The sequence below is a fragment of the Cutaneotrichosporon oleaginosum genome (genome assembly GCF_008065305.1).
Source record: "Cutaneotrichosporon oleaginosum strain ATCC 20508 chromosome Unknown ATCC20508_contig06, whole genome shotgun sequence".
Lineage (NCBI taxonomy): Eukaryota > Fungi > Basidiomycota > Tremellomycetes > Trichosporonales > Trichosporonaceae > Cutaneotrichosporon > Cutaneotrichosporon oleaginosum.
Window position 1 is genome coordinate 1,905,000 of NW_027072175.1, and position 26,430 is coordinate 1,931,429.

Genomic DNA, 26,430 nt, shown 5'->3' on the forward strand with positions numbered 1-26,430 from the left:
ACCCTGTTGCGCTACTGAGAGACAGAATCGTCCCCTTCCTGCGCCGCATCACATTCTTTCTTCCCGTTCTTACCTGCTACGCTCGTTCCTGCTGCCCCCGCTCCCGCTACTCTCCTCCTGCCACGCTCCCTCCTGCTCATAACCCCTGCCTCAGACCCGTGAGTAATGCATATGTCTACGACTTCCTGTGGAATGGTATCCTGAACCCCGTGAGCAGCGCGCGCGCATGCTCCTGCGCATCACGTCCACGCGCATTCGTCTTGAAGTACATGTGGAAACCGTGGAGTTTGGGGTATGCGTCAATGTTGGCCGCAATCTGGGGGAAGAGGCCCATGGCAGCGGGAGGCAAACCGAGGGCGACGACACCGGCAAGGGAGGACGGGGACGACTTGCTCGCGCTCATAGGGGGGAGGACGAAGCCGGGGAACTCGCGGATGCGGGGGAGCACAAAGTCGACGAGGCTCTGCAGGAAGTCGTACATGGCCTCTCCGCGGAGCTCGACCTTTGCCGCGACGGGCATGCCGGCGCGCAGCTTGAACGCCGCAGCACCTGTACGCGACGCAACGACCTGGACGCCGCTTGCGCCGGTGCGGCCGCCGCCGCGCTCTGTCTCGCCCGAGATGGCGCGCAGCGCCATGATAGCGCTCAAGAGCGCGTTCTTGTCCCCAATCGCCTCTTTGACCATCGTGTGCACCGTAATCGCTTCGAGATGCACAACCTCGTCGGGCACGAGCGCGCGGTTCATGGGCTTCGGCGGCCGGTTGCCCTTGGGCGGCGGCACGGGCCGGTTCGCCTCGTATCCCGTGACGACGCGGGGCTCAGCGGCCTTGGCGAGCGCCGCCGACGCCGCCTTCGCGGCCGACTCCCACGAGCGGTGGTCGTACGTCATGTAAAGCATGTCCGAGGCGAGCGCGTTCTCGTAGTGGTCGCCGTAGCGCGAGGGGTGGGTGCGGCCGAGGTGGATCTCGGGCATGACCCAGTTGGGGTCGAGCTCCTCCTTCTTGGGCTTGACGGGCTTCTTGGCCTTGGTCGAGGCCGCGCGCACGAAGCGCGGCGCGAGCGGACGGGATGCCGAGGCGACGGCGGAGCGGAGCGACATGGCGGGGCTTGGCTTCGGCGTCGGCGTGAATGAGGTCGAGAGCTCGTCAAAACGAGGAGATCGAGGAGAGGCGCTTTCGCCCGGACTTTTCTGATTCCGCCTGCGCGCATAAAGGGCGGGCGGAATAACGGCCACATGGCTTGTTTGGTGGCTCTTGCGCCGACGTCACGGCGCGTTTCGAGCGATGGAGACGCGCACTTTGGCCATCTACTCATATTCCATCATACTCCAAGAGAGCGGTATCGAGATATGCCCTCGCCGCCGCTCTCGATTGTCCAGAGCCTATCGCCGCGGGTCGCCGTTCTCGCAAGTGACGATGTCACCGACAGCTGCGCCGCCAACGGCTGCCGCGGGCTCGACGAGCTCCTGCGCCCATGGGAGGGGGGCACGGAGCGGGGTGCGTCTGCGTCCGAGCAAGCTGACAGACAGTCCAGATCATGTCCTCGACTCTGACCCCGACGGTGCATCCAACGTTTCCGCTGCGCTTCGTTTCTTATGCATCCGTGTACGGCGCGCCAGGGAGTGCGTCGCCCGCACCGGAGATGGTCGTCGACTTGATCTCGACATGTGTAGGAAAACACCAGCCAGGTGCGTTCGAGCCGAGACGTTGCGGCAGTGAGCTGATGACAGACGAGGAACAACACTACCCTGTTACACGAGCGTTATTGCTCAACTCGCGCCCTCTGGCCCCGCACGAGACGTTCAATCACCCCGTCGGCGTGCTGTTCGCCATCTCTACCTCCACCCCAGATCCGCTCAACACATTGACAAAAATGTACGAAAAAATGTACGGACAGGCGGTGGGGACGGGCGCGCAAGCCGCCCCGTGGATGGACGGCGTGCAGGTGCTCAAGTTCTTCGTGGTCGTGCACGACGTCTCCAAGATGGGACCGGATCTCGAGGCGTGAGTCGATCCACAACTGGGCTGACGGCAGGGCGCAAGAGCTGCTGGCACAGGTGAAGAAAGCATATGGGCCGCACTCGACATTGCTGGTTGTTAACTCGCGCACGATTACTGGCAGCACGCCGCCCCTCGAGTCGCCAGACTTGACGGCGCATGCTGGGACGGCGCCGCTGGATCTCGCGGCAGCCGAGGACCCGTGCGCCCTCTCGCAGCTGTACGCGTCGACCATGTCGTCGCTTACTCTCTCGCCGATGGCGGCTGCAGCGCACGAGGCCGGCGTCGACCAACGGAAAGCAAAGCGCTACGCGGCCAAACTGACGCCGGACGACGTGCAAGCGCTCATCGCGCTTGTGCGCGAGCTCGTCGTACAGTCGCTTGTGCCGTGGATGGAGGCGCGCGTCCGCGAGTGGAACGAGGCGTACCAGACAAATCGGCGCGGCATCACTGGTCGCCTCTTCGGCGCGGGGCGCAAGCTGTTCGGCTCGCGACCAGCGTCACCAGCCCCGTCTAATACGCACCAGGGCTACAACGCCGTCAAGGGATACTACGCGGCGTCGTCGATTGAGGCTCTCTCCCGCCGACTGGGTGACTTCGCATTCATGCTTCGCGACTACAGATACGCCAGTACCGTGTACGACAGCCTGCGCAAGGACTACGCTCAGGACCGCGCGTGGCGGTATGCAGCCGCAGCGACCGAGATGTACGGTCTCGCGCAGCTGCTCGGCCAGGCGTACTTCATGCCGAACACCCCACCAAGCACACGCGTCAACATTACGACGATGCAGCACACCGAGATCAGCTCGTGGCTGGAGCAGGCCGTCGCGACGTACCAGTCCAGAGGCGGTGCGGGGCAGGTGCAGCTCGATGCGCTGCGCATCACTGTGCTATACTACGAGGCGTGGAAGGCTATCAACGAATGGCGCGGCGTCGGAGCCGCGCTGGTCCGCGCCGCGGGCGAAGCCGACGAGGTGCCATGCGCCGTGGTCGTTGAGGAAGCAGCAGCGACGGATGTGCGCGGCGGCAAGCGCCATCGCGGGAGGCGGCGGCAGGCCTTCCACCTCGTCATGGCTGCGCGGCGGTACGAGAAGGCTGGCTTGGTGAGCTTGGCGACGAGAGACGAGCTGACGGCAGAAGCAGTACTCGCGTCGGTGTCTGGAGCAGGCGGCCGCGCTGCTGCGCGACGCCAAGTGGGGCGCGGTGCGTGACCGTGTCGAACACTCACTGGGGCGACAGGCGTATACGCTTGGCGAGAGCGACGTCGCGGTCGAGCACTTTCTCAAGTTGCTTACGCGCGACGACCTCGCAGCACAAGGGACGCAGGGGATGGTACTCGAGGATCTGGCGCAAGCGTATGAGCAGCTCTCGCTGAATTCTGAGCAGCTTGCCAAGGCCGGCGAGCTGCATCTCCCGACGCCGGTGTTTGATGTTAAGAAGACGCGCATAGTGCTTGCGGCGGAGGGCAGCGGGGCTGGCAGCAAGGACGCATGGGCGGCGCTGGACGCGCGCGTCTTGGCCCACTGGGACCGGAAGGGGAAGAAGCCGGCATCGGTGCTGCCGGACGCGAAGCGGATCGTGACGGCCGTCGGGGAGGAGTTCACCGTCGAGCTCGTCGCGACGAACCCGCTCAATGCGCCGATTGTTCTCGCCAACCTCACGCTTGACTTGGACGGCGAGGGGGAGGCGAGCACGCGCGAAGAGGTGACGCTCGACCCCTACGAGAGCCGCCAAATCGCGCTGACCGTTACGCCCAAGGCGCCGGGCACGCTCACTGTCAAGAGCGCGCGGTTCGTCTTCCACCGTTTCTTGCCGACGACGCAGAGCCTCGAGCGCCGCGGGCGCAGATTGCACACGACCAAGGCGCAGCGCATCACGCCAACGTATGCGGCCGACACGTCCCTCACCGTCCACGTGGAGAGCAGCGCGCCGCACGTGGCGGCACACATCATCGGCGTGCCGGACGCGGTGTTTGCTGGTGAGGTGGTAGACGCCGAGCTGCGGCTGCGCAACTCGGGCGCGCTGCCTGTCGAAGACGTGCAGCTCCTCACCTCGCATTATGGGGTCATATCGCTTTCTGACACGGCGATTCCGAGTCCTGTGCCTAATGCGATCTCCCCGAACCGGCCATTCAGCGTCCACGCCGGGACGATCAAGCCCGGGCAGGACGTCGCTATCCCAATTCGCTTCTCATATCCCACACCAGGGCGCCTCGAGCTGCTCGCCCTAGCGACCTTTTCCACGCCGGACGGGACAGCAGGCGCGGCGAAGATTGCGCATACGGCGGACATCCGCCGTGTTGTCTCGATCGCCTCGGAGGTCCGGCCGGCGAAGGATGGGTGGTTTGTCTCTCTCGAGGTCGCGAGCCACGCCGACGTCCCGCTGCAGGTCGAGCCGCCAGTAGCCGTGAGCGAATACTTTGCCGCTTCCGTCCGAGGCGGCGGGGCGACGCTCTACCCAAACCAGAGCGTGCGCGTCGTGCTATCCGTGACGCCAAAACCATACTCAGGTGATCTGGCCCAGGCAGGCCTGGTCCAGAACCTGGGTCATCTATTGCGCGGCGACAACCTCAGCCCCATTTACCCAGCCACAGTCAAGTTGGCCGTGCCACCCGGCTATCTGGCCTCGCGCAGGGCGCATCGCCTAGCTTTTGCGGGCACGCACTTCCCGGCCCTACCGATGGACATGGTGCCCAAGCTCCTGCCGTTGTTTGACCCACTGGACTTGGACGTCGCGTTCGCATGGACCGCCGGCGAAAGGGGCGGAATAGCGTGCACGCACGGGATCCGGCCCGCACCAGCGTTCTCGTTGGTGGAAGGGCTGCGGGAGGACGTCAGTCCCGCCAAACGCACGATGTACGAAGAGACAGGGCGGCTGCGGCGCGCGCTGGCAGACAGCGTGCTCGAGGGAGTGTATGCGGACGAAGGGGACCCGGTGCGCGTGCGCGCAAGCGTCGCAGGCGCCGAGCGCGGCCGTGTATTGCACTCATTTACAGAGTACGTCGAACGGCCCCCCGGCACTGACACCAGCGCCCTCGTGCTCCCCATATCGCTTACAATCGAGAACCGCTCCCCGCTCCTCCCGGCGCGCTGGATCTTGCGCCTCCCTCCGCCCCGGTACCCCTCGAGCGTGTTGTACACCGGCGCACTCGAGCACCGGGGCACGCTGCCGCCCGGCGGCGCCGCGACCGTGCAGACCGGCGCTTGGGTAACCGAGCCCGGGCTGCTGCAGCTCGGCGGGTGGGAGGTGGAGCGGGAGACGGGGGAGGCTGGCGAGTCAGACGAGGGGTGGACGCCGCGCGCGTCGTGGGCTGGCGTCGGGAATGGGCCGCTCGTCGAGGTCGTTAAAGCATAGTATAATGCATAGACTGTCTGCAGGTGGTCGCGGGTTGGGTGAGGTGTGCAGGGATGGTTGAGGTGGAGCATAGGTCGCATGTTTTGTGGGCTCACTATGTCCATTTTCAGTCTTTGTTACCAGAGTGCATACACTGCACACTGTGGCATAAAACCCCAAACACGAAACAGACAGGCAATCATACACGAAGACCTTGGACTCAGGTTGTAACACATCGTAAACAGAGTCATATCACATCCTCCTTAGCTCAGTTGGTAGAGCGCGACACTAGTAATGTCGAGGTCAGTCGTTCGAGTCGGCTAGGAGGAAGTAAAATATCTATTTTTGTGTCGTATTTGTGGGTCGCTAGATCGATGCAGCTTCTGTATGTCGTTCTGTTCTCGGTCTGGCAGCGACTAAATAGTTAATGCCGCAGATGAAACGTATTGCAGCACAATCAGGAAGAAGATTCTCGTCTTCTGTAAGCAAGGTGGGAGGTGCGGAATGTGGCAGTCTGGCAACAACGGCATGCGTCACCCGATTAAAAGCTTACCACATCAGCTAATTTCGATGCTGAAATGAGACGCGTCGCTCTGACGCGCATCCCCGGGGCTCTGAAGAACTGTCATCGAGATCGTCGCCTTGTTGTAGATCAGTCGACTCATGTCCGTTTCGATTGATGGTCGAATGCCTTGTATCATGGTGCCACCAACTCCTACCAATACCTCGCAGATGTCTAAGAATGCATATTATATACGGTAATATGGGGATGGAGGCTGTGGTGGCCTCGTGCTGATGATGTGACGGGACGCCAGTGCCGGAGTCTAGTGGACGGGAGCCTTCTCCTCGTCCTCAGCGACCTTGTTGACCTCGCCAACGAGGCCGACGGGCGTCGCCGCACCGTTGTCAGCGTAGCGGGTAAGCACGCCGAGGTAGATGATGTAGAAGAGGTCCATGCCAAACAAGGCCCAAGTCATGCCCATCATGCCGCGGATCGTGCCTTGGCAGTCCATGAACGTGTACGCGGCGCCGGTGACGTAGTGGCCCTCCGGGAGGGGCTGGTTGCAGAAGTCGTGGCGCTGGACGGTGAGGGCGACAACGGCGCCGAAGTTGAAGCACGCGAAAAAGGCGAGCGCGATGAGCACCTTGGCGATGCTGTACGATGTGCGCTTCGCGCACAGCCAGTACCCGACGTGGTAGAGGGTTTGGAGGGTGCTCATGACGAGGATCGCGACGATGGCCGGCACGTAGTTGTCCACGCGCTGGCCGTACATGTCCTTGTGCTTGCAGATCTGGACGATGGAGAGGATAAACACGACATAGGCGATGATGTGCGTGAGGAGCGCGAACGGCGTCTTGAGGGACGTGTAGCTGGGGTTAGCATGGGCGGGGAGGAGTAAGGGGGCCGGAATGCTCACAAAGACATTATGATGCGATATGAACTGGTAGCCCGGGAGAGGGTGAGAGTGAGGGGTGTGCCGATGATATGTGTACCGCTGTGCTGGCTGTGTGAAGATGCTGACTGATAGTGAGAGGTGAGAGGGGACACCGCTCCGCGTCTTATAGCCTCGACGACGTGTGCTGGCAGCTTTTGCATTAGTGAGCAGGGGTCAGCTGGTAGAGCGACGACGTTGGCCGCGGCCGTGGGTGGCAGACACAACCAGATAGAATCACTATGCTGGATAAGCAGACGTCCGTGGCCGTAAGCTGCGCAGGCGGAGGCGGGCAATTGTGTCGCCTCCGCACTCGGACTGCCTCGGGAGATCAAGTGGCGTTTGCGGAATTTTGAAGGGGACACGTGGGCGCACGTGCACCGACGTCATGATGACGAGAGATCTTATCGCCACCATTCAAACTTTGGTCCCAACGTCGGCCGCGGAGACGCAGGTCGGAATGGGGCATGCGGCGAACACCCTTCGGTCCGCTCCGAGCGATCAACGCCGCGCGCGGTCTACCGAGCTGGCCCAGGGCCGTGCCTCATTATTCAACCATCTCCACCATGTCTCGTTGCTGAATGTCGCGTTCGCCTCGCGCATCAGCCCTGTGTGAATAAGTGCATCTCCGCAGAGCGTCCAAAGGCCCACTAGTTGCTCCGTAAAGCTCCTGTCTATGTTCTAAGCGCCAGGCGCCTCTCCTACCACGGGTTCTCGAGCGCGTCCTCCAGCCGTTTCGGCTGCCCTGAGCGACTCGTCGCCCCCGCGCCCGACCGCTCGTCGCCATTTGATGCGAACGGGTTCGCGAAGGGGTTGGCCATGAGGTCGGGCGGGTGGGGCCGCGCAGGCGGCGCCGCGCGCATCCCCATCTGGTTGTACGAGCCGCTTTGGGCGGAGGCTGGAGACGCCCAAGCATTGAAGCCAAAGACGGACGGTGCCTTCTTCTTATCCTCAACGGGCCACGCAGGCCGGTCCCAGCTCGGCATCTCGAGGCTCGCACTGGCTGCGGCCTCCTTCTCCGCGGCATGCTTCTGCGCCATAATGGCAATGTCGCCATCGTCTTCGACCGGCAAGCCGTGGAAGCTGTTGGCTGTGTTGCTTCTTGGTGCACCAGGATGGCTAAAGGAGGCAGGGGAGGCGGAGGGTGGGGGCGCTGACTCGGTGCGTTCAGGAACCTTGAGAGGCGACGTAGACCGCGCCTCGGCAGGAGGTGTCGGATTATGATCAATCTTGGACACGTCCAGGTCCTTGCCCAGCACCTTGCCGATTGCCGCAAAGTCAAATCCAGCCGTCTTAGGAATATGCCGAACTGCTGCCTCCTCGTCGGCAGGGTCAGGTGATGATATCTTTGGCACGTCTGACGACGTCTTCGGCGAGTCGCCAGAGGCTCGTGGGTCATGCGAGGCACGAGGCATCTCACCGAGATCGGCCTCTTCTTCGCGAGGGGGGAGGTGGTCCTCGCGGGGAGGCAGATCGTCGTCGTCGTCGGCCTCCCGCGCCGGAGTCGCGGAGCTCGTCGCGACATCGCCGGACTTACGTGCCGGGGTGCTCCTCCCCGAGTTGTTTCGGCTGCCCTTGTTCTTGCGAGGGAAAATGCCGAGGATCTTCTTCTGCTTTCGCTGTTCCTCCTCTTCCTCGTCCTGAACAATATACCGCTCCTGGATGTCCGGGTCGAGATCGGGGTCCTATGGTCAGCCGTGCTCAACTTGATTCTGTTTCGCTCACGTCTGGTTCGTCAAAGTATTCCGCAGTGACAGGAAAGCCAACGCGCGCAAGCAGCTGCGGCATCACAGTGCGATAGCTCATGTGGCCGTGGATGAGGTCGGTAACCTCTACGTTCTCCAATCCAGGGACAGTCTCCACGGGCCGCAAGCCTGCTACAGTCTGCAGACCACCTGTGGCGGCTCGGAGGAGATACCCAAGCATCCAATCGTTGGTCGAAAAGCCGTTGACAAACCTTCCGCCGACTACGCTCCGCGCATCGAGCCACGTCTGGCGATTCGCCGTGAAGGTTGCGCCAAAGAGATACACGTCCTGTACGATGCCATACGCGCCGCGGCGCGATAGCTCGAGGAGCGCGTAGAAAATCACTCGCGCACCGAGCGAGAAGCCGATGAGCGAGGTGGGGCGGACACCGACGTGGCGCTCAATTAGCACGTCGGCGAGGACCAGGCCGGCAGCCTTGGCACGGTCCATGGCGTTGGACCACGGGTTGTCGATGAGATATCCGAGCTTGGCGAGCACTGGAATCAGCGGAATAAAACAACAAGCGACTCACACACTGGCCACTGGAGGGCACTCATGAGCACACCGGCAATTGTGGCGGCCAGAATTTGCTGCCCAACGGACGACAATACTTCGTTCGAAATGATCGCGATGGCGTTACCCATCTCAGCCATCATCTCAGGCTCCCACAACACAGAGAATACGTCGCCAACGATTTGGTCCAGCACGGAGAACGGAAGGCGCACGTCGTCGCCCTTGCCTGCCATGAAGCCGCCCACGGTGATGTAACAGGATACACGCTTGTTATTGTGCAGTGGCCTGAGGATGAATGTTCTCACTTCACGCGTGCGCTTCGCCATGCCCCTGCCGGCAATATTGGCTCCAGTAAGCACGCCTGTGGTAGTGATCATCGTGATACCTCCCACACCTGTGAGGAATCCCGCCGTTCCACTGATGCCAACGACACCGAGGGCGGCGCCTAGACCAGCGCCAATAACTGGGGCAAGTAGGCCTGCCGAGAGACCAATCACGAGCGCTCCGCCGGCCGCGGCAGCGCCCATCAGCGCGTAGCGACGTGTCTTGCCTCTCTTCTTCCGACTTTCAATCACGTCGCCCTGCTCCAGCTGCGACACACTCTCCTCAATTTCGAGCGCGTCTGTCACGCGGTTCTCAAAGCGGACAATGTCGAGCCACACGAAGCCGAGTGCGTTGGCGACGCGCTCCAGGAAAGCGCGCGAACGCGAATCGTACACCGAGTCGGCAATGAGTACGAGGAATAGATCACAAAGCTGGGGTCAGCGTGATTGTCAATTGCGTGGCTTGTGAGGTGACTTACAACCGTCCATCGGATGTCTAAGGTGACCATTTCATCTGCAGCTGTCAGAGATGTTGAGACGCCCGGCAGCGCTGGCATCGCCTGGAAATCCTCGCCGCCGTCTAATGGTGCCTGCTCGGGCTTGGGGGTTGTCTCAACTGCCTTGGACGGCGGCTCGGGTTGCTCCGTCGGTGCCTCCGTGTTCCTCCTGTGTTCCGCAGACGACCTTCGGCTGTCGGTTGACCTCCGTCCTTCGGACGAGCGGCGCCCATCCGACGAGCGTCGCGGTTCGAGCAACCCTGGACTGTCAGATGAGAGGCGCGGTGAGCGTGATGCAGAGTGCATGTCTCCCGCAATGTCTCCCTCGTCCTCAACGGACCGGGGTAATGGGGAGGGTGAGGAAGAGGCCCCGATGTCTCCGTCATCATCGAAGAGGCTGGGCATGGGTCTCAACGACGTGCTGCGAGGTGGTGGCTTAGTCGCTGGCACACTTGTCACCTCGCCCTCGTCGTCGAAGAGGGACGGCATGGGTCGTATTGTTGAGGTGGATGCGCGTGGCTGCTGTATTGGGGACGTAGGAAGCTCGTGCGAGGGAGAGGGCAAGGGAGAGGGTGAGGCTGGCTGGTGCGCGGGTGGTGTTTTAACCGCCTCCTCGTATGGTGGTGCGGGGTCATCATCCTCTTGCTCCTCGGGCACAGCAGCGAGACAATCCTCCTCGATCTTGAGATCTGCGCGACGCTTGGCTTCGGGGTCGAACTCGGGATTCTTGACTGTATGCGTGGCCATGAGTGCGGGTACGAGGTCGGCTGGGTCGACACCGTGCTCAGCGAGGCTCTCGATCATGCGCTGCTCTGCGCGTGTCAGCATTGACCATTCCAACACCTCGCGGGAACTTACCATCGGGACTCAGCTCCATATGCTGGTACAGTCGTGCCATGATCTTGAGCATCCAGAGACTGCCGCTCTCGACGACGGGCACGTCGTGCGGCCGCCCTTTTCCCTTCCACATCTTTGCCTGGCGCGCCTTCTCCTTCGTCCCCTCCCACCCGCGCCCCATGTCACGCACCATGCGCCGCGCAATAAGCTGACACAGACCGACATACGCAATCCGCTGACCCTCCGTGAGCAGCTCCTTGGTCGCCTGCATTTGGGACAGAGGCGTCATCGCCTTGTCCTCGTCGAAGAGGTAGCGCGTGCGCATGTGCACCTCCTCGCTTTCGTTGTCCTCGTCTAGTCGGAGGCGTGTATATTCGCCCTCGTCGACGCCGGCTTTCTCGCGCCACGAGTCGGTTGTGATCTGGTCGGGTTCGAGCTCGAGGCGTACGCCAGTCGCGTTCGAAACACCTGCCGCCTCCTTCTCGTCTACATCGAGCCGTGCGGGTGGGCGGAAGCCGTATCGCTTATCATCGATCGCGTCCAAGTCAGAGGTAAAGTCGTCTGAGCGGACCACGGGCATGTCTGCGTGGCGTTAGCGGCGCGAGCGTGGCAAGGAGGGAAGCACGGGCGCAGGAGGTAGCGAGCAAGGGCACACATGCTGCGCAGCCCAACTGCATGGTTCATTGGGAAGATGACTTGCACCAGCCGGGCTGGCCAGCGTGCACCGACAAGAAAGGGCGACTAGAGAAAACGCGCGCCGCTGCAACCGCCGGCCCGAGACTCACCCTGCCATCCGTCGTCGTCGTCGAGGTCATCCGCCCAGCCCGAGGTGGAAGCCTTAGGCGGCGGCGCAACATTGTGCGCGCGCGGGGCGGGGAGCATGTCGCGGGAGAGGAGATGACTGCTCGATGAGAACGATGAGAATGAGAAGAGATAGGAGAAGTGAAGGATGGAAGAGAGTTGGCCGACGTGATCGAGTTGAGCGGCGAAACGACGTGGTGTGGTGGTGAACCCTGCGTGTCCCTTGCATCTCGCATACCCCGCATAATACCCCGCGTCACCCTCATCTATCGATCTCCTCGATCTCCTCCTCTCAATTCTCTCTTTCTCTCTCATCTCTCATCTCTGATGCAATAAAACTATGCTATCCCCACGCCCCCCACCCAGATCTCGATCTCGCCGCGATCCTCTGCGCCCTGCAACGTGTCCACGAGCACTGTCCCGATCCCCCGATCCTTCAACATTGTCCACAGCTCACGCTCGCCCTCGTCACGCTGCTTGTATGCCAGGAGGAGCCTCGGCGGACCTGCGTCCACCTGGGCTTTCAGCAGCCGCTCCAACGTGTCCACCAATGCCGGGAACGATGCCGTGTTGTACGTCACGTCGGCAGCGATAACGAATCGGATGTTCACCGCCCAGGGCGGCAGGGGCGCGTCCCAATCTAACACATCGGCTCTCACCAAGTGTCCAACCCCGTTCAGCGTGACGTTCTCGTTCATAATTTCCATCGCCGAGTCTGCGTCAGAGAACGCGCGACGAGTACCTCACCAAGGTCCGTAGCGGTGACTTGGGCCTTCCGGTCTATCAGGCCCAGCGTGATGCCGACCAGCCCGGTCCCGCTGCCAAGCTCCAGTGTCCGCGCTGCGCGAAGGTTGGCGATGATCTCGTGTGCATGCGCATTTGGATGGCGGCCCCGTTGCCAGCCATCTTTGAGCCAGTGATAAAGCCACGACGAGAGGGCCAGTCCCGAGTCCCAGACTTTCTATCATCAGCTCTGCACTCTCGCGCAGCGCACTTTGTCAAGGTCGAAGCTCATCTGCTCAACGAGCTTCAGTTCCCCGTCTGCAAAGGGCCACGCGCGTGTGATGCGAGTCTGCTTTGCCTCTTCCTTGGCCTTTCCATTCTCCTTCCCTTTGCCCTTCTTCTCATCCTCCTCGCCTTTGCCTTTGCCTTTCTCTTTCTTGTTGGCCCCGACGCCGCGTAATGGCCCAGCCTGTGATGGCTCCCCCGCTCGCAGCTCGATGCTCTCGCTCCACACACCCATTATTGGCACGCTGCTTTCCATAAGCGAGAGGAGGGGCGCCTCAAGCGGGTGGGGCGGAGACAGCAACCCGAGCCGCCATCTTTCGCCTGCACGTGCGGATCGCGGCAGCGGTACGGTGACGGGGCGGTATGTGGATGCCGGGGGCTCGAAGGTTGTGAGTTCGGCGGGCTTGGTGATCAGAGGCTGAGCGACGCGTTCTCCAGGCTTGGCAGTTGGAGGCGGGGCTACGCGGTGCCAGACATAGGAGATGGGAGTGGGTTCGTCGCGTAGCCTAGCGTCAGCGGTGAGGACGCGAAATGCCGCAGCGACTCGTGAAGACCCACTCGGTGCGCAGGTCATTGGCGACTTGCGGGGTGATAACCACGCCGTTGCTGGGGAGGGTGACTCCGACTGGCGGGGGGCGGAGGAAGGAGATGTACCAGTACATCGAGATGACGAAGATTGAGTGGATCTGAAATTTGGGATGTTGACAACACAACCTCCACCATGCTGGGCGGGCTCGGATTAGACTACCCGTCCAGCGACGACAGCGGCAGCGACGATGGCAGCGACGGGCAGTCAAACCCCTCTAAGCGGTGAGAGGATCCGACTCGAGCGAGCTGACAGCAGGAGAAGGTTATCACTCGCATCCCCCAAGAGTACGACTGTGACTGCCGCGCCCACTTCCGCACCTCCTCCGAGGCCACGACCACGCAAGATGCCCTCCCTCCCGCCGACCTTTGACTCTGCGTCCGCCGCGCACAACAATCCATCCGCACACCAGGGCCGCAGGCGATCCCGCCCCTTCGTTGATGGCGACTACTACGCCCATGTCTACCTTGAGCTCGACGTGTCCCTGTCTCTCCGGCGGGCGATCGACGCGGCGCTGGCCGAGGCGGGATCGATCTCCCCACAAGAGGTCCACGCCCTTCTCCCCGCCAACGGCAAGCTGCACGTCTCCGTCTCCCACCCTCTTCCCCTCCGCCGCGACGCAGTCGAGACGTTCCCGCACACCCTGGCGGCCGCATTGCGTAGCACGGGGCGATTCGCGCTGAGCCTTGCTGGTGCCCCCGTTGTATATTTCAACACGCTTGGTGGGCCCTCGCGAGCTGCTGGACGGGGTACGCCGACTCCCGGAGCCCGCGCCTTCCTCGGATTACGCGTCGGTGCTGGCGCTAAGGAGCTCGTCGGATTGCTGGGACGCGTCGAGAGCGTATTGAAGAAGATGCACCTGCCGCTATATCATGCGCAGCCCGAGTTCCACGCGAGCTTCGGTTGGGCGCTGTGCCCCGACGCGAGTACACAGGAGGGAGAAGGAGATGAGAGGGCGGTCACGCCGTTCCCCGATGACCTCGTCGCTCGTCTCGCTGGGCACACCGACGCCGCGCTTGCTGCACACCCCGGATGGCACGTGAGCACGCTGAACATCAAGGTCGCGAAGGAGGTGACAACTGTCCAGCTGTAATTTGGTCCACAGCACTGCTAGAGCTCACCGCCATGGATGGCATGCTCGCCTCCCTCCACCAGTCAAGACCGCCTGCGATCCTACCAGAAGCGCCGCCGGTAATCTTTAAGAGTGCCGGTGGCTGCATGTCTGGGAATCGCGCAAAGTTCCGGGTATGGTGTATTTCCAGGCCCAGCACAGAAAGTCCGCGGCCGATCGGGCGCCGCCAGGCATGGGGTGGGCAGTTATGCATGCGTCGCGTGCGTGATGCGTGAAGTAGGACCTGCATTCCTCCCTTGCCAGCAGGCCAGCAGCGGGTACTGGATTTCCAGCCTGAAGCTTGCTCACGCTAGCAGCCAGCTAAGCAGGGTTGACAGAAGAGATTTTACGCTGGCTGGGCAGGGGGCCTTGCGGTTACACCGGCATTCGGCAACCGGGCGGACATGGCCGGCCTCGTCGCACTCGTGCCGTTGGTCCCCAACCGCGCCAACAGCCCACTCTACCCGGTCATGGGGTGACATTTGGACCGGTGCTTCTTGCCAGCTGCCATCCATATAGCCTCGCGATCACGTTGGCACTTCGGCTCTGCTTTCTCTCCTTCTCCATCTTCCACTCGTTCTCCTCCACTAGTAATCATGGGCCTCGACTTTAAGGACCTCGTTGTTGTCATCACCGGCGGCGGTGGTGCTCTGGGCCGCTCGTGAGTTTTCGAAATGACGAACGGATGGAGGCACGGAAATGGAGGTGGGCGTGCTGGCAAGGTGCTGGCAAGCGATGAGAGTCGGTGACCGAGTAAGGCGAGAGCGCGGTCTCGGTGATGGAACCGAGACTCCCGCCTGGCTGTCTAGCTCGCTGTGCAATGGCGCCCCCTCCCCACCTCAGCACTCCCCATGGCCAATGCTAATTCCTCAGCTACGCCCTCATGTACGGCCGCGGCGGCGGCAAGGTCGTCATCAACGACGTGTCGAAGGAGGCCGCCGAGAAGGTCGCGGCCGAGGTCCGCCAGGTTGGTGGCCAGGCCGCTGTCGCCGTCGGCTCGGTTATGGACGGCCAGGCCATCATTGACGTCGCTGTCAAGGCCTTCGGCACCGTTCACGTTCTGATCAACAACGCCGGTATTCTGCGTGACAAGTCGTTCCGCAACATGACCCAGAAGGAGTTTGACGAGGTCTACGACATTCACATCCGTGGTGCCTTCTACATGACCAAGGCTGTTTGGCCCATCTTCCGTGCGCAGAAGTTCGGCCGCATCGTCAACACCTCGTCCCCCGCCGGCATCTACGGCAACGGTGGCCAGACCAACTACTCTGGCGCCAAAATGGGTCTCGTCACCTTTGCGCAGGTTTGGAACGCCGAGGGTGTCAAGTACAACATCAAGGCCAACACCATCGCGCCGCTCGCCGCTTCCAACATGACCGCCACCGTCATGACCCCCGAGGTCCTCTCGCACCTCAGCCCCGAGCACATCGCTCCTCTTGTCGGTGTGCTTACCGCGCGCAACGGCCCCGACGTCGGCGGCCGCCTCTTCGAGGTTGGCGCCGGCTTCTACGGTGAGGTTAAGTGGCAGCAGAGCGAGGGCCACGTCTTCAAGGCCGACGACTCGTTCACCCCCAACGCTGTCGACCTCGCCTGGCCCAAGGTCAAGGACTTCTCCAAGGGCGCCACCTTCCCCAACAAGAGCGACGGCCCCAAGATGATGGAGATCGTCAAGCTCCAGCCCACTCTCAAGCCCAACCCCCAGGGCCCCGCCGCTCCTACCAGCTTCAAGGGCTACACCGTCCTCATCACTGGTGCCGGCGCCGGTCTCGGTGCCGCCTACGCCCGCTACTTCGCCAAGTACGGCGCCAACGTTGTTGTCAACGACATCAACGCTGAGGCTGCTAACAAGGTCGTCGAGGAGGTCAACCGCCTCGGCGGTGTTGGTCTCGCTGCCGTTGGCTCGGTTGAGGAACCTGAGCCGATCGTCAAGGCGTGTGTCGACAAGTTCGGCACCGTTCACGCGCTCATCAACAACGCCGGTATCCTCCGCGACAAGGCCTTCATCAACACCACCCCCGAGCTCTTCGACTCGGTCCTCAACATCCACGTCCGCGGCTCGTGGAAGATGGCCAAGGCCGTCTGGCCCTACATGTACAAGCAGCAGTTCGGGCGTATCCTCAACACCTCGTCGCCCAACGGTGTCACCGGTGTCCACGGCCAGGCCAACTACGGCACGGCCAAGGCCGCCATCATCGGCTTCACCCGCGCGCTCGCCGTCGAGGGCAACAAGAACAACATTTACGTCAACGCCATGTGCCCTTCAGCCGGCACTGCCATGACCGCGACCATCTGGACACAGGAGCTGCTCGACACCTTCAAGCCCGACTTTGTCGCGCCCATCTCGGCATACCTCGCCTCGCCTCTGTGCCACGACAACGGCCTCATCATCAAGGCCTTCGGCGGCCTCGCGTCCCAGTACCGCTGGATGCGCACTGGCGGGTACGTGTTCCCCAACGACCGCCCGGCCACGCCCGACCAGCTCGCGTCCAAGTGGGACCAGGTTGTCAAGGTCGACGGCCGCGCCATCTTCCCCGCGAACGCGGCTGAGGCGCGCGCGCCCATCACCGCAAACTTCTCGTACCAGAAGGGCGCCCGTCTCTAAGCGTGCCCGGTGCGGCGATGTAGATAAAACGTCAGCAGTGCGGGTAGATATGCATAGGGTTGTACTGCGGTTCCAGCTTCCGTCGGTGTCGTTGCATCGTAATGGTATCTTTGCTGATCGCTGAGCCGCTTAGACTCAAGCCGAGGCGATCCTCGGCTTCCATCCGCCTCCGCCACCAACTCATCGGCAGAACTGCAGATCTCCTTCAATGTTATTGAGAGTCTCGAAATGCCAAGCCCGCCGCCTCTGTGAACTCAAGAATCACGGGGAGCGGGAGGCGGCTTGCCAACTCCCATACACCATGGCCACAGGCGAGGCCGACTCCGAGAAGGGCTTCGACCCGCCGCCGCCGCGCCGCGTCTCCACCGCGCCTGTTGCAGGCCCGCTGCGCCTGCGCCAGGGGCGGGAGGACGACCGGCGGCTGAGTGGGATTTCAGAGGTACGTTTAGTGTGTGTGTGGGGGGAGGTTGGGGGCACGAAGACGGTGCTACGAAGAGAGCAGAGCCGAGATCGAGATCGAGGAGAGCGATGACGGAGGGGAGAGGAGGAGAACAAGGCAGGAAGAACGCCGCTCACGCAGTCCTCGATCGCCTCCTCACTCACACACGCGAGCTCGGAGGACTCGTCGGGCCTGCCGCGCATCGACACGCGTGCGTCCGTCGCGCCTGCGTACCCCGTGATCCTCGGGCGCAAGAAGACACGCTATATCCGCCTGCCGGTGCTTGTGCGCCCGCTGCGCGAAGCCGGGGGCCCATGGCTGCGCGCGGAGGATACGGCGACGATGTGGCTGTCGCTGTTTTATGGTGCGTCTGTGATGGCGGAGGGGTAGCAAACGGAGAGTACGACGCAAGGAGACGGACCGTAGAACGCAAGGGACAGACTCACCCCAGACCTCGCGGTCGGAGCCATCCTCTCCGCGTTCAACGGCAGCCACGAGCTGCAGACGCCCGGCGAGATGCCGAGCTACTTTGGGTGCGTACTAGCGCCCGCGCCGCTGGCTCACCCCAGGTACTACGTCATGATCGTTTCTATATGGACGACGCAGCTGCACTACGACATGCGCTATGAAGGCGACGACGCCGTCCACCGCCTCTTGAAACCCCTGCACCTCGTGCTCTTCGTGTACATTGGCGCGGCGTCGGGCGGGTGGGACCTCGCGAAGATCAGGCTGCCGCAGTACGGCGCGACGTCGTCCTCGGACGCCGTGGACCACGACCTTGCGGCCGACAGCTTCTTGACTGTCGCGATCGCTGTTGCTCTGCACCGCGGCCTCCTTGTGGCGCAGTACATCATGGGTGGGTTGATGAGAACTGGAAGAATGAGGGAGGAAGGAGAAGGATGGCCGAGCTGACACCAGTCATCGTGCTGGGCCACAAGGCGGGGCGGCCGACGTCTTCGCAGGCCTTCTTCGCCATCTCGTTCGCAGTTACCTGCATACTGGCAATTATCGCCGCGACCATCCCGGCGCGCGATACGGGGCTCTCCGCCGCCAAAATCACGTTCATGTATGCCAGCGTGCTCGTCGACCTCGGCGCTATTCTTGTGCAGGTCGTCTGGGGCGTGCAGGTGCCTGTGCGCTGGCACAAGGTTGCCGAGCGATACGGGAGCCTCACGCTCATCATTCTCGGCCAGGGGTTCGCCAAGCTTACGACCGTGTTCCAAAACTCGCTCACAGGCCTGGGGCAGCGCGATACGACGACGTACGCGCAAGTGTTTCTCGGTTCGTCCGCGGCTCCTGAGGACTGACCTCCGGTCGGTGCGCAAGCTCACACTGACACCAGCCATCGGGGTCATGTACAACCTCTGGTCGCTCCTCTTCGCCAATTTCCGGCAGGAGGTGCCTGTGGACGCGGGCCGGACGTGGCTGTACGAAATCATCCATTTCCCGCTACACTTCTGCATGCTCCTCCTCCTCTTGGGCATGGTGAATGCCGTCACGCTCAACTCGTTTGCCTTTGGCATTGTAGACGTCACGAACAAGTACCTCACGGCATACGCGTACGCCGCGAACGGCGTGCCGCTCACCGCGGCCCCGGTCCGGCGCCTCGCGGTCGAGATGAACCGGCTCGACACCACGCCCGACTTTGAAGCCGAGTACGCGCTGATACAGGGCATGGCGAACGGGACGATTGCGTCGGACCCGCTCCTCGAGTCGTGGACGTACGTCGCGCAGCTGATCTACGCGGCGTGCGAGAAGAGCAGCGTCGTTGTGAACGGGGAAGCGGACGACCTCCTGACGCAGCTGTACTCGATCGACCAGAACGCGACGTCGCCGGGCTTTGACGTGGCCGCGAGTCGCGCGCAGGCGGAGAACCTCGCGTTCCGCGCGCTCAACTCGATCGTGCGCACCGCGCTCACGGGCACGCTGTGGCTGTTCCCCGCGGCGGGGGCCACGCTCGTGCTCTGCGCACTGCGCAGTATGACGCGGTACCACTTTAAGGGCGCGACGCACTGGGTCGTGCACGGCCTCCAGTTGGGCTTTGGGGTCGCGCTCGGCCTCCTCGGCTTGCTGAATATCGGGAGCGGCGAGGTCGGCGTCGAGTGGACAGAGGAGATGGACGTGCACAGGCCGATATACGAGGTTGTGCTCGCGAATATGGGGCTGGCCGTCGTGTTCCTGTCGTATACCGCCGTCGTGCTCGGGTCATCGGTTAGTGTGTGTACGGCGGGGCTGACGGCAGCTGTGGATCGAGTGCATCGAGCGCAAAGACGAGTGGAAGGAGTGGTGGTGCCGCGTGTTCAAGACGGCTTCATCAGAGGGGGAGGGAGAGGAACACGAGTAGTGTTGTTGTATTGGGTTCTTGGTGCGTCGTGCATGGACATGGACACGACCGCGGTGACATGTCACGCTCGCCCGCTTGCGGCTGTGCGCGACGCGTCTGGTGGTCTAGGCTCTGGTCTCGGCGCTGCTGCGGCGCGAGGTAAAGGGAGAAGGGAGGCGGGATGATCTGGTCATTACACGCTCGGCGTCAGTCGCTACTCGTACTGGCCAGGCCTCGCCGACGGTCATTTTTCCTATGTGCTTGATGTGATCAGCCGTCGCCGCCACTTGCGTACTGTGTGCTTGGCATTCTCGTCCATGATCGTCCGCCACATTCTGAACCGCCGATCCACCCATCTTGACGCTCGATGCATACTCTCTTATGTACATGGACGCCGTGCCCACCAGTCAGCATTCCGCTCCGGCTCTACTTGCGGCGGCTCTATGCATACGAGGGCAGGCCGTGATCGCGTGAGGGAGGCTCGATGCCAACACGTGGCCCGGGATGCGGGTATGACAAAGCCGTCTCAACCATCCAGGGTGGGGAGAGAGATGACGCCCGCCCAGCCTCAACTCTGCAGCCAAGTCGGAACGCCCGACTCTGCCGCAGTTGCCGCAGTGCAGCCAGTTGCTGATGCAGCCGGCCCACGGTACTCGGGATTTGCCTGGCAAGACCGCAGCGTGGTCAGCGGCGAGCCGGAGACGAGGGCGTGTGGGGGGGACATGTGCGGAATAGCGCCGCGGCGACCCATGGCAACGGGTATACATACATTTGTCTGACGAGACGAGTGTGTGCTATGCATCCATTTCTGTTACTCACTTTTTACATTCTCACTCTCACCCTCAGTCTCATCTCTCATTCGCATCTCCTCATCACAGACATTGCGCTCGCGAGAGCAATTGTGCTCATCAGTACAAGTAGTAATCAGCCGTAATACGCTCGGCTGCGGCTGGAAATCGTTCCTCGGCTTTCCCCGCTTTTCCTTGCTCCACCCAGGGATTTCCCTCGAGGCAGCAGCCAACCACCACTCTCTCTCTCTCTCTCTCTCCATCCATCCCATCGCTGGGACTCGACAATGGACGTCGTCCTCCCCCATCACCAACCTCAACCTCAGCTCCTCGCACGCCAACGGCCACTCCCATCTCCCAGCTCCTCAACCGCCTCCCACCACATCACAAAGGCAGACCTCGACTTTTTGTCCCTCATCTCCTCCGACTCTCCACCCGGTAACTCCTCCCCGGCATCCACTGCCGCCGCCGGCAACGGCACCAGGAAACCCTCCTCTCGTGACCACGCCCTCGACGCTCTTCTCCTCCAGGCAGTCATCGCAGGCAGCGCAGCAGACCTCACGCGCCACCACGTCGCCCACGGTGCTATCATGAATACTGGCGCTTACACATCCTGCGACCAGAGCCGCCCCTCCACCCCCAATGCTCGGCCCGGCACTAACCGGCTGCCTGCCACCAGCGCCGCTCCTACTTCTCCAGTCGCGTCTCGCCAAGCACCCCGCTCGCTCCGTCTGCAAGCCGAGGCTGTCCAGCGTGCCCAGCTCGCTGCTGCGGCTGCCCCCGCCCCAGTTTCCATGAAGAACAGGACACGGCGGATGTCGACAGACCCCGCCCCCATTGCCCACTTGTTGCAGCAGGCATCACCTGCCCATGTCAACTTTTACCACGGACGCAACTTGCCTCAAAGCAAGCCGCAGGGCCGGGCGAGCGTGCGCTGCATGGCGCGGACTCGTGTGCCGACGCCGCACGGCGACGTTTTTCTCCATCTCTACCACAACAGCCACGACGGGAAGGAGCACCTCGCGATCGTGACGGATCCCGTGCAGCTCGACCCCGCTGCGCGGCGGGCGGCGCCCAAGGGCCGCCGCGAGATCCGATCGCGCAGCCTCGACGCATGCTGGCGCGACGGCGAAACGGACATGGAGCGCGTCGTGCGCGGCGCCTACGTCGGCCGCCTCCTGCCCGGATCAGAGGGGCAGGCATCGGTGCCAAAGAGCCAGGCAGAGTACGCGGCGGAAGATGCGGGCGAGTACGACGACGAGTGCGAGGCCGACTGCCTCCCGCTCGTGCGCATCCACTCGGAGTGCTTTACGGGCGAGACCATCGGGAGCATGCGCTGCGACTGCGGCGAGCAGTTGGACGAAGCGATGCGCCGCATCGCCGAGCCCCAGCCCGTCGGCAAGTCCGACTACCTTCCCACACCGGAGGCATCGCGCGCGCCCTCGCCAGGGCAGGCGAACGGGTCCTGCCCCGTCGTCCCCGGCCGCGGCGTCGTCATCTACATGCGGCAGGAAGGCCGCGGGATCGGGCTCCTCGAAAAGATCCGCGCATACAACCTCCAAGACCTCGGCCACGACACAGTCACCGCCAACCTCATGCTGGGGCACGGCGCCGACGAGCGCACGTACTCTGTCGCGGCGGAGATTTTGCGCGACCTCGGGCTGGCGGGCGACGAAGCGCTCGGCCGTGGCGGCGTCCGCCTCCTCACCAACAACCCCGAGAAGGTCGAGGGCCTCGCGTCCGAGGGCATCCGGATTGCCGAGCGCGTCGGCATGGTCCCCCGCGACTGGCAGTGCCAGGGGCACGCGGCTGAGGCGCTCGCGGCGCACGCGCCACAGTTGGACGACGAGGAGAGCGAGTACGGCGAGTGGCGCGCGCGGCGCGCCGGCGTCGGACTGTTGGGCGCGACGACGACGCGGGGGCCAGAACTCGAAAAGTATCTTCGTACAAAGATCGAGCGGATGGGGCATAGTGAGTTTGCTCGCGGCGTGGCTGACCAGCAGTGATTGACATTCCCGAGTAGGAGGGCATCTTGGATCTTGTATACGTATGCAGCGGTGGCCAGTGATCGTGTTGCGGGTGGGTGTGGGTGTGGGTGTGGGTGTGGGCCAGGCGGAGGCGGGGCGAGGGCGGGCGATGCTATTGCAGACATGTCACACGATGTCTGAGCGCTGTTCACGCCCATGGCGAGTATGCAGACTCGGCTGGGAATCACATGCATGATTATAGCTCCTCGGCGGGCTCGGCGCTCAACGCATGCATGTAGTGATGGAGGATGGGTAGGGGGACAATGGTGCGAGACGGCTGACAGCTGACAGGGCAGAGGACGACAAATGTTTGACGCGTCGATTGACGCGACTTGATTATTACACAAAGTCTTTCATCGACGCTCCGCTCCATCTCTTCTCTTTTCCTCTTCATCTCTTCTCCTCATCTCATCTCATCTCATCTCATCTCTCCTCTCTTCTCCTCTCCTCTCCTCTTCTCATCTCCATTCTCATCGCCCGCATTATCCCATCTTGCATACAAGCCCCATCCACTGTCACCCACCGCATCCTCGCCCACCACCACCACCACTCCCGCCCCCCTTCCGTCCATGTCCAGCCTGGTCTTGACATCGCCCTAAACATGCGGACCAACCTACCTGATGATAAGAGACGCGTGAGTTCCGCAGCTCTTCCGACGCAATCGCCTCTGTCGCCATCATTCTCCACTCCACCGCCTTCACCATCACTCGCCCCACTCTTGTTCTGCTCCACCCACTCTGATTCGCACCTGCACATTCTCGATTGTCTCCTCCGCCCCCGCTCTCATCTCACTTCCTCCTACCCCCTCCGTCATCATCCTCCCTCCGTCTTTCTCACCCCCACTAACCCTAGGCGCTCCTCACCAAGCTCAAGGATAAGCGCGCTCCGGTCCCCGCACCACCGGACACGCCTGAACGAGACCGCATCCTCGTGCCCCCCTCGTCCTCGCCTACTGCCCCACCACCCAAGGCCAGGGGCACGCTCATCCCCTCCTCCAATCTCGCACGCCCCATACGCCCCGACGGCTCACCACAGGCCGTAATGGATGCCTTCAAGCGACCGTCGGCTGCGGACTACAGCCCGGATTCGCCACAGCCCCTGTCGCGATTGAAGAAGCGCTACGAGGATAGTCCCTCCGCGAGCCCCACCAAGGCGACTGGATCAGCCATGCCTCTGCCGAATGCCGGCTCACCATCTTCCGTGCTCTCCCAAGCTCGTGGCGGCGTCAAGGCCAACAAGCTCATCAGCCTCGCTAAACAGACCCACAGCGACCAAGTCGAGGTCTCCATCAAGCGTCTAAAGGTCCAGTTTCCCGGACTAGAGCGCGAGGTGTACCGGCGCGCGCTGGAAAGACACGGCAGCTCCAACTCTGACGCCCTATTGAAAGAGCTCCGTGCAGCCAAGGTGAAGGCCGATGCCGCGCACTCCTCACAGAACTCTGCATCGTCAAGCACCTCCAACCTTGCCGCGTCCCTCCAGAAGTATGTCTTTGAGCCCGGAGTGCCGACAAAGCCTTCCTCCCAGCGGTCGTCGCCGGCTCCTCCCCCGCCAGAGGCGAACCGCTCGGCATCACCGGCCAAGCGTCCACGGAAGAACGAGAAGAGCACCATTTATGCGCGTCGAGAGAAGCAGTCAAACCAGGCACAGCGGCGAGACCCCGACGAAGAGAGCGACCACATGTCATCGGATGATGGCGAGGCCTGGAACGACGGAACACGACGGCGCAAGCGACGAAAGTCGGAAGACGAAATTGACGCCGAGGGCGAGGCGCTCAAGGCATTCAACACGGCCGAGGCTGAGGTGCTCACTGGAACCATGGCATGTTCAGAAGAACAAGCTGAGAAGATCATCAAGCTGCGGCCTTACGAAGATGTCGACGACGTCCAGGCCAAACTCAGCAAGACGCGGGGTGTCAGCTTCAAGCTCTTCGAGCAATACGTGGAGATCATGGAGGGATATGTCCAGATCGACAACTGCCTCAACGGATGCGACAGCATTGCGCAGGATATCGCTCAGACGTTGTCGGTGTGGAAAGGCGCTGCGACGACCAGCGACAGCATCGTGGGCACCCCGCGCAGTGACGGCCTCAACGACGCCAAGATCGACGTCGCCAAGGTCTCCGAGCTGCTTCTTGCCGAGACGGACATGCGGAGGAAGAAGATCCTCGCGTCGTACATCCGCCAGCAGCCCGCCCTGTTGTCGGAAGGCACCGTGCTTAAGGACTATCAGTTGCTCGGCGTCAACTGGCTTAATCTTCTGTACACGCGCAAGATCGGTTGCATCCTCGCAGACGAGATGGGTCTCGGCAAGACTATCCAGGTCATCGCCTTCTTGGCCCACCTCAAGGAGCACGGTATCAAAGGTCCGCATATGATCTATGTGCCTGCCTCGACCCTCGAGAATTGGACTCGCGAGTTCCAGCGCTTCGCACCCGAAATCGACGTGGTGACATACTACGGCTCGCAGTCCGAGCGGGCCCAGCTGCGCGACCAGCTTAAACGCCAGTTCCGTGCCGGCGATCTCGAGGTCGTCCTGGCGTCGTACACGCAGGTGGCGGCGAAGGACGATCTCAGCTTCTTCAAGCGCAAGATCGAGTTCGAAACGTGCATCTACGACGAGGGACATGCGCTCAAGTCGTTCGACACCAAGCGTTACAAGGACTTGTTGAGCATCGTGCCCAAGTGGCGCTTGCTGCTCACGGGCACACCGGTGCAGAACAACTTGCAAGAGCTTGTGTCGCTCCTCATGTTCATCCACACGGACATGTTTGCAGACGCCGAACCATATCTTCGCCAAATCTTCAAGGTGCAGAGCGCGAGTGCGGCCACCTTGCTCTCGGCAAGCCGCACCTCGCGGGCGCGCACCATGCTCTCGCCGTTTGTCTTGCGGCGGCGCAAAGCGAATGTGAGTGAGCAAGGAGGGGATTTGCTAACGCCAGGTCCTGACGCTACCGCCTAAGATCGAGACAGTCGAGGAGTGCGACATGACGCCGGCGCAGGCACGCCTGTATCGCGAGACGATGCGCAGATCGCGCAAGGTGATCGCAGAGATGGGCGAGGACGCGCTGGAGGCGGCCGCTGCGGCGGACGATGAAGGCAAGGCGGCTGCAACAAAGAAGAAGAAGAGCGCCAAGGACGCCAAAGTAGCAGTCTCATCGTCCAATATCCTCATGGACCTGCGCAAGGCGGCCAACCACCCCCTCCTGTTCCGGCGGCTGTACACCAAGGCCAAGGTCGAGGCAATCGCCAAGGCGTGCTTGAACACGCCGCAGTGGGCTGACTCCCGACTGGATTATGTCATCGAGGACCTCGAGGTGAGCTGCAAGCTTTGCGTGCGCTGATTCCCAGATCATGTCCGACGCCGAGATTCACAACTTTGTCAAGGAGCACGACGAATTAGCCAAGTTCGCTCTCGCCCCATCAGTGTTCCTCGAGGGCGGCAAGATGCAGGCGCTCGTCGCGCACATCGAGCGGTGCAAGGCCGAGGGCAAGCGCATGCTCCTCTTCTCGCAGTTCACGATGATCCTCAACATCTTACAAGTAGCGCTGGACCACATCGGCGTTAAATGGACGCGGCTGGACGGGGCAACGCGCACGGACGAGCGCCAGGGCTTGGTGGACGAGTTCAACGACGACACGGACATCACCGTCTTCCTGCTCTCGACCAAGGCCGGCGGCGTGGGCATCAACTTGACGGCAGCGAGCGTTGTCGTCATTTTCGACCAGGACTTTAACCCGCACAACGACCGGCAGGCGGCCGATCGCGCGTACCGCATTGGGCAGGAGCGCGAGGTCGAGGTCATCAAGCTCGTCTCGCGCGGCTCGATCGACGAGGATATCCTCAGCATCGGACTGACCAAGCTCGAGCTCGACGACAAGATCGCCGCGGACGCCGACGTGGGTGGCGAGCAGACGGCGCGGGAGGTCAAGAAGAGTCTGTTGACGACTCTCAAGTCCAAGTTCCAGGATGAAGGGGAGGAGGCCGAGGATGACGAGCCGATCGAGGACGACGAGATCCCGAGCACTCAAATGAAGCGTGCGCGCGGCGGCGAGCGGCTCGAGTAGAA

General features: G+C 62.4%; 9 protein-coding genes across 9 annotated transcripts; 6 read left to right on the forward strand and 3 right to left on the reverse strand.

The window, feature by feature from the left end:
• Window positions 1-175: 175 nt before the first annotated feature.
• COLE_07186 (mitochondrial 54S ribosomal protein uL5m) lies at window positions 176-1,099 on the reverse strand (the record flags this gene model as incomplete). Its single annotated transcript, XM_018423502.2, has 1 exon — window positions 176-1,099. One exon carries the CDS (start codon window positions 1,097-1,099, stop codon window positions 176-178), a length of 924 nt encoding a protein of 307 aa, XP_018277975.1.
• A 249-nt stretch (window positions 1,100-1,348) lies between these two features.
• On the forward strand, window positions 1,349-5,351 carry COLE_07187 (uncharacterized protein; the record flags this gene model as incomplete). Its single annotated transcript, XM_018420885.2, has 6 exons — window positions 1,349-1,496; window positions 1,529-1,687; window positions 1,730-2,003; window positions 2,035-3,100; window positions 3,135-4,993; window positions 5,027-5,351. The coding sequence occupies 6 exons, from the start codon at window positions 1,349-1,351 to the stop codon at window positions 5,349-5,351; spliced, it is 3,831 nt and encodes a 1,276-aa protein (XP_018277974.1).
• Window positions 5,352-7,464: 2,113 nt separating this feature from the next.
• Window positions 7,465-11,561, reverse strand: COLE_07188 (uncharacterized protein; the record flags this gene model as incomplete). The annotated part of the gene is made up of 6 exons (XM_018420884.2): window positions 7,465-8,448; window positions 8,489-9,006; window positions 9,042-9,777; window positions 9,825-10,654; window positions 10,701-11,261; window positions 11,465-11,561. The coding sequence occupies 6 exons, from the start codon at window positions 11,559-11,561 to the stop codon at window positions 7,465-7,467; spliced, it is 3,726 nt and encodes a 1,241-aa protein (XP_018277972.1).
• Window positions 11,562-11,818: 257 nt separating this feature from the next.
• On the reverse strand, window positions 11,819-13,150 carry COLE_07189 (uncharacterized protein; the record flags this gene model as incomplete). The annotated part of the gene is made up of 4 exons (XM_018420422.1): window positions 11,819-12,195; window positions 12,228-12,441; window positions 12,475-12,994; window positions 13,047-13,150. 4 exons carry the CDS (start codon window positions 13,148-13,150, stop codon window positions 11,819-11,821), a joined length of 1,215 nt encoding a protein of 404 aa, XP_018277971.1.
• A 270-nt stretch (window positions 13,151-13,420) lies between these two features.
• Window positions 13,421-14,167, forward strand: COLE_07190 (uncharacterized protein; the record flags this gene model as incomplete). Its single annotated transcript, XM_018419374.2, has 1 exon — window positions 13,421-14,167. One exon carries the CDS (start codon window positions 13,421-13,423, stop codon window positions 14,165-14,167), a length of 747 nt encoding a protein of 248 aa, XP_018277970.1.
• A 614-nt stretch (window positions 14,168-14,781) lies between these two features.
• COLE_07191 (uncharacterized protein) lies at window positions 14,782-16,787 on the forward strand (the record flags this gene model as incomplete). The annotated part of the gene is made up of 2 exons (XM_018424825.1): window positions 14,782-14,846; window positions 15,059-16,787. 2 exons carry the CDS (start codon window positions 14,782-14,784, stop codon window positions 16,785-16,787), a joined length of 1,794 nt encoding a protein of 597 aa, XP_018277969.1.
• A 301-nt stretch (window positions 16,788-17,088) lies between these two features.
• COLE_07192 (uncharacterized protein) lies at window positions 17,089-19,570 on the forward strand (the record flags this gene model as incomplete). The annotated part of the gene is made up of 7 exons (XM_018423501.2): window positions 17,089-17,226; window positions 17,368-17,590; window positions 17,678-17,759; window positions 17,796-18,082; window positions 18,145-18,507; window positions 18,569-19,437; window positions 19,469-19,570. 7 exons carry the CDS (start codon window positions 17,089-17,091, stop codon window positions 19,568-19,570), a joined length of 2,064 nt encoding a protein of 687 aa, XP_018277968.1.
• A 1,054-nt stretch (window positions 19,571-20,624) lies between these two features.
• COLE_07193 (uncharacterized protein) lies at window positions 20,625-22,343 on the forward strand (the record flags this gene model as incomplete). The annotated part of the gene is made up of 1 exon (XM_065626527.1): window positions 20,625-22,343. One exon carries the CDS (start codon window positions 20,625-20,627, stop codon window positions 22,341-22,343), a length of 1,719 nt encoding a protein of 572 aa, XP_065482221.1.
• Window positions 22,344-22,965: 622 nt separating this feature from the next.
• COLE_07194 (uncharacterized protein) lies at window positions 22,966-26,428 on the forward strand (the record flags this gene model as incomplete). Its single annotated transcript, XM_018420883.2, has 4 exons — window positions 22,966-22,998; window positions 23,217-25,268; window positions 25,303-25,677; window positions 25,712-26,428. 4 exons carry the CDS (start codon window positions 22,966-22,968, stop codon window positions 26,426-26,428), a joined length of 3,177 nt encoding a protein of 1,058 aa, XP_018277966.1.
• Window positions 26,429-26,430: the final 2 nt, after the last annotated feature.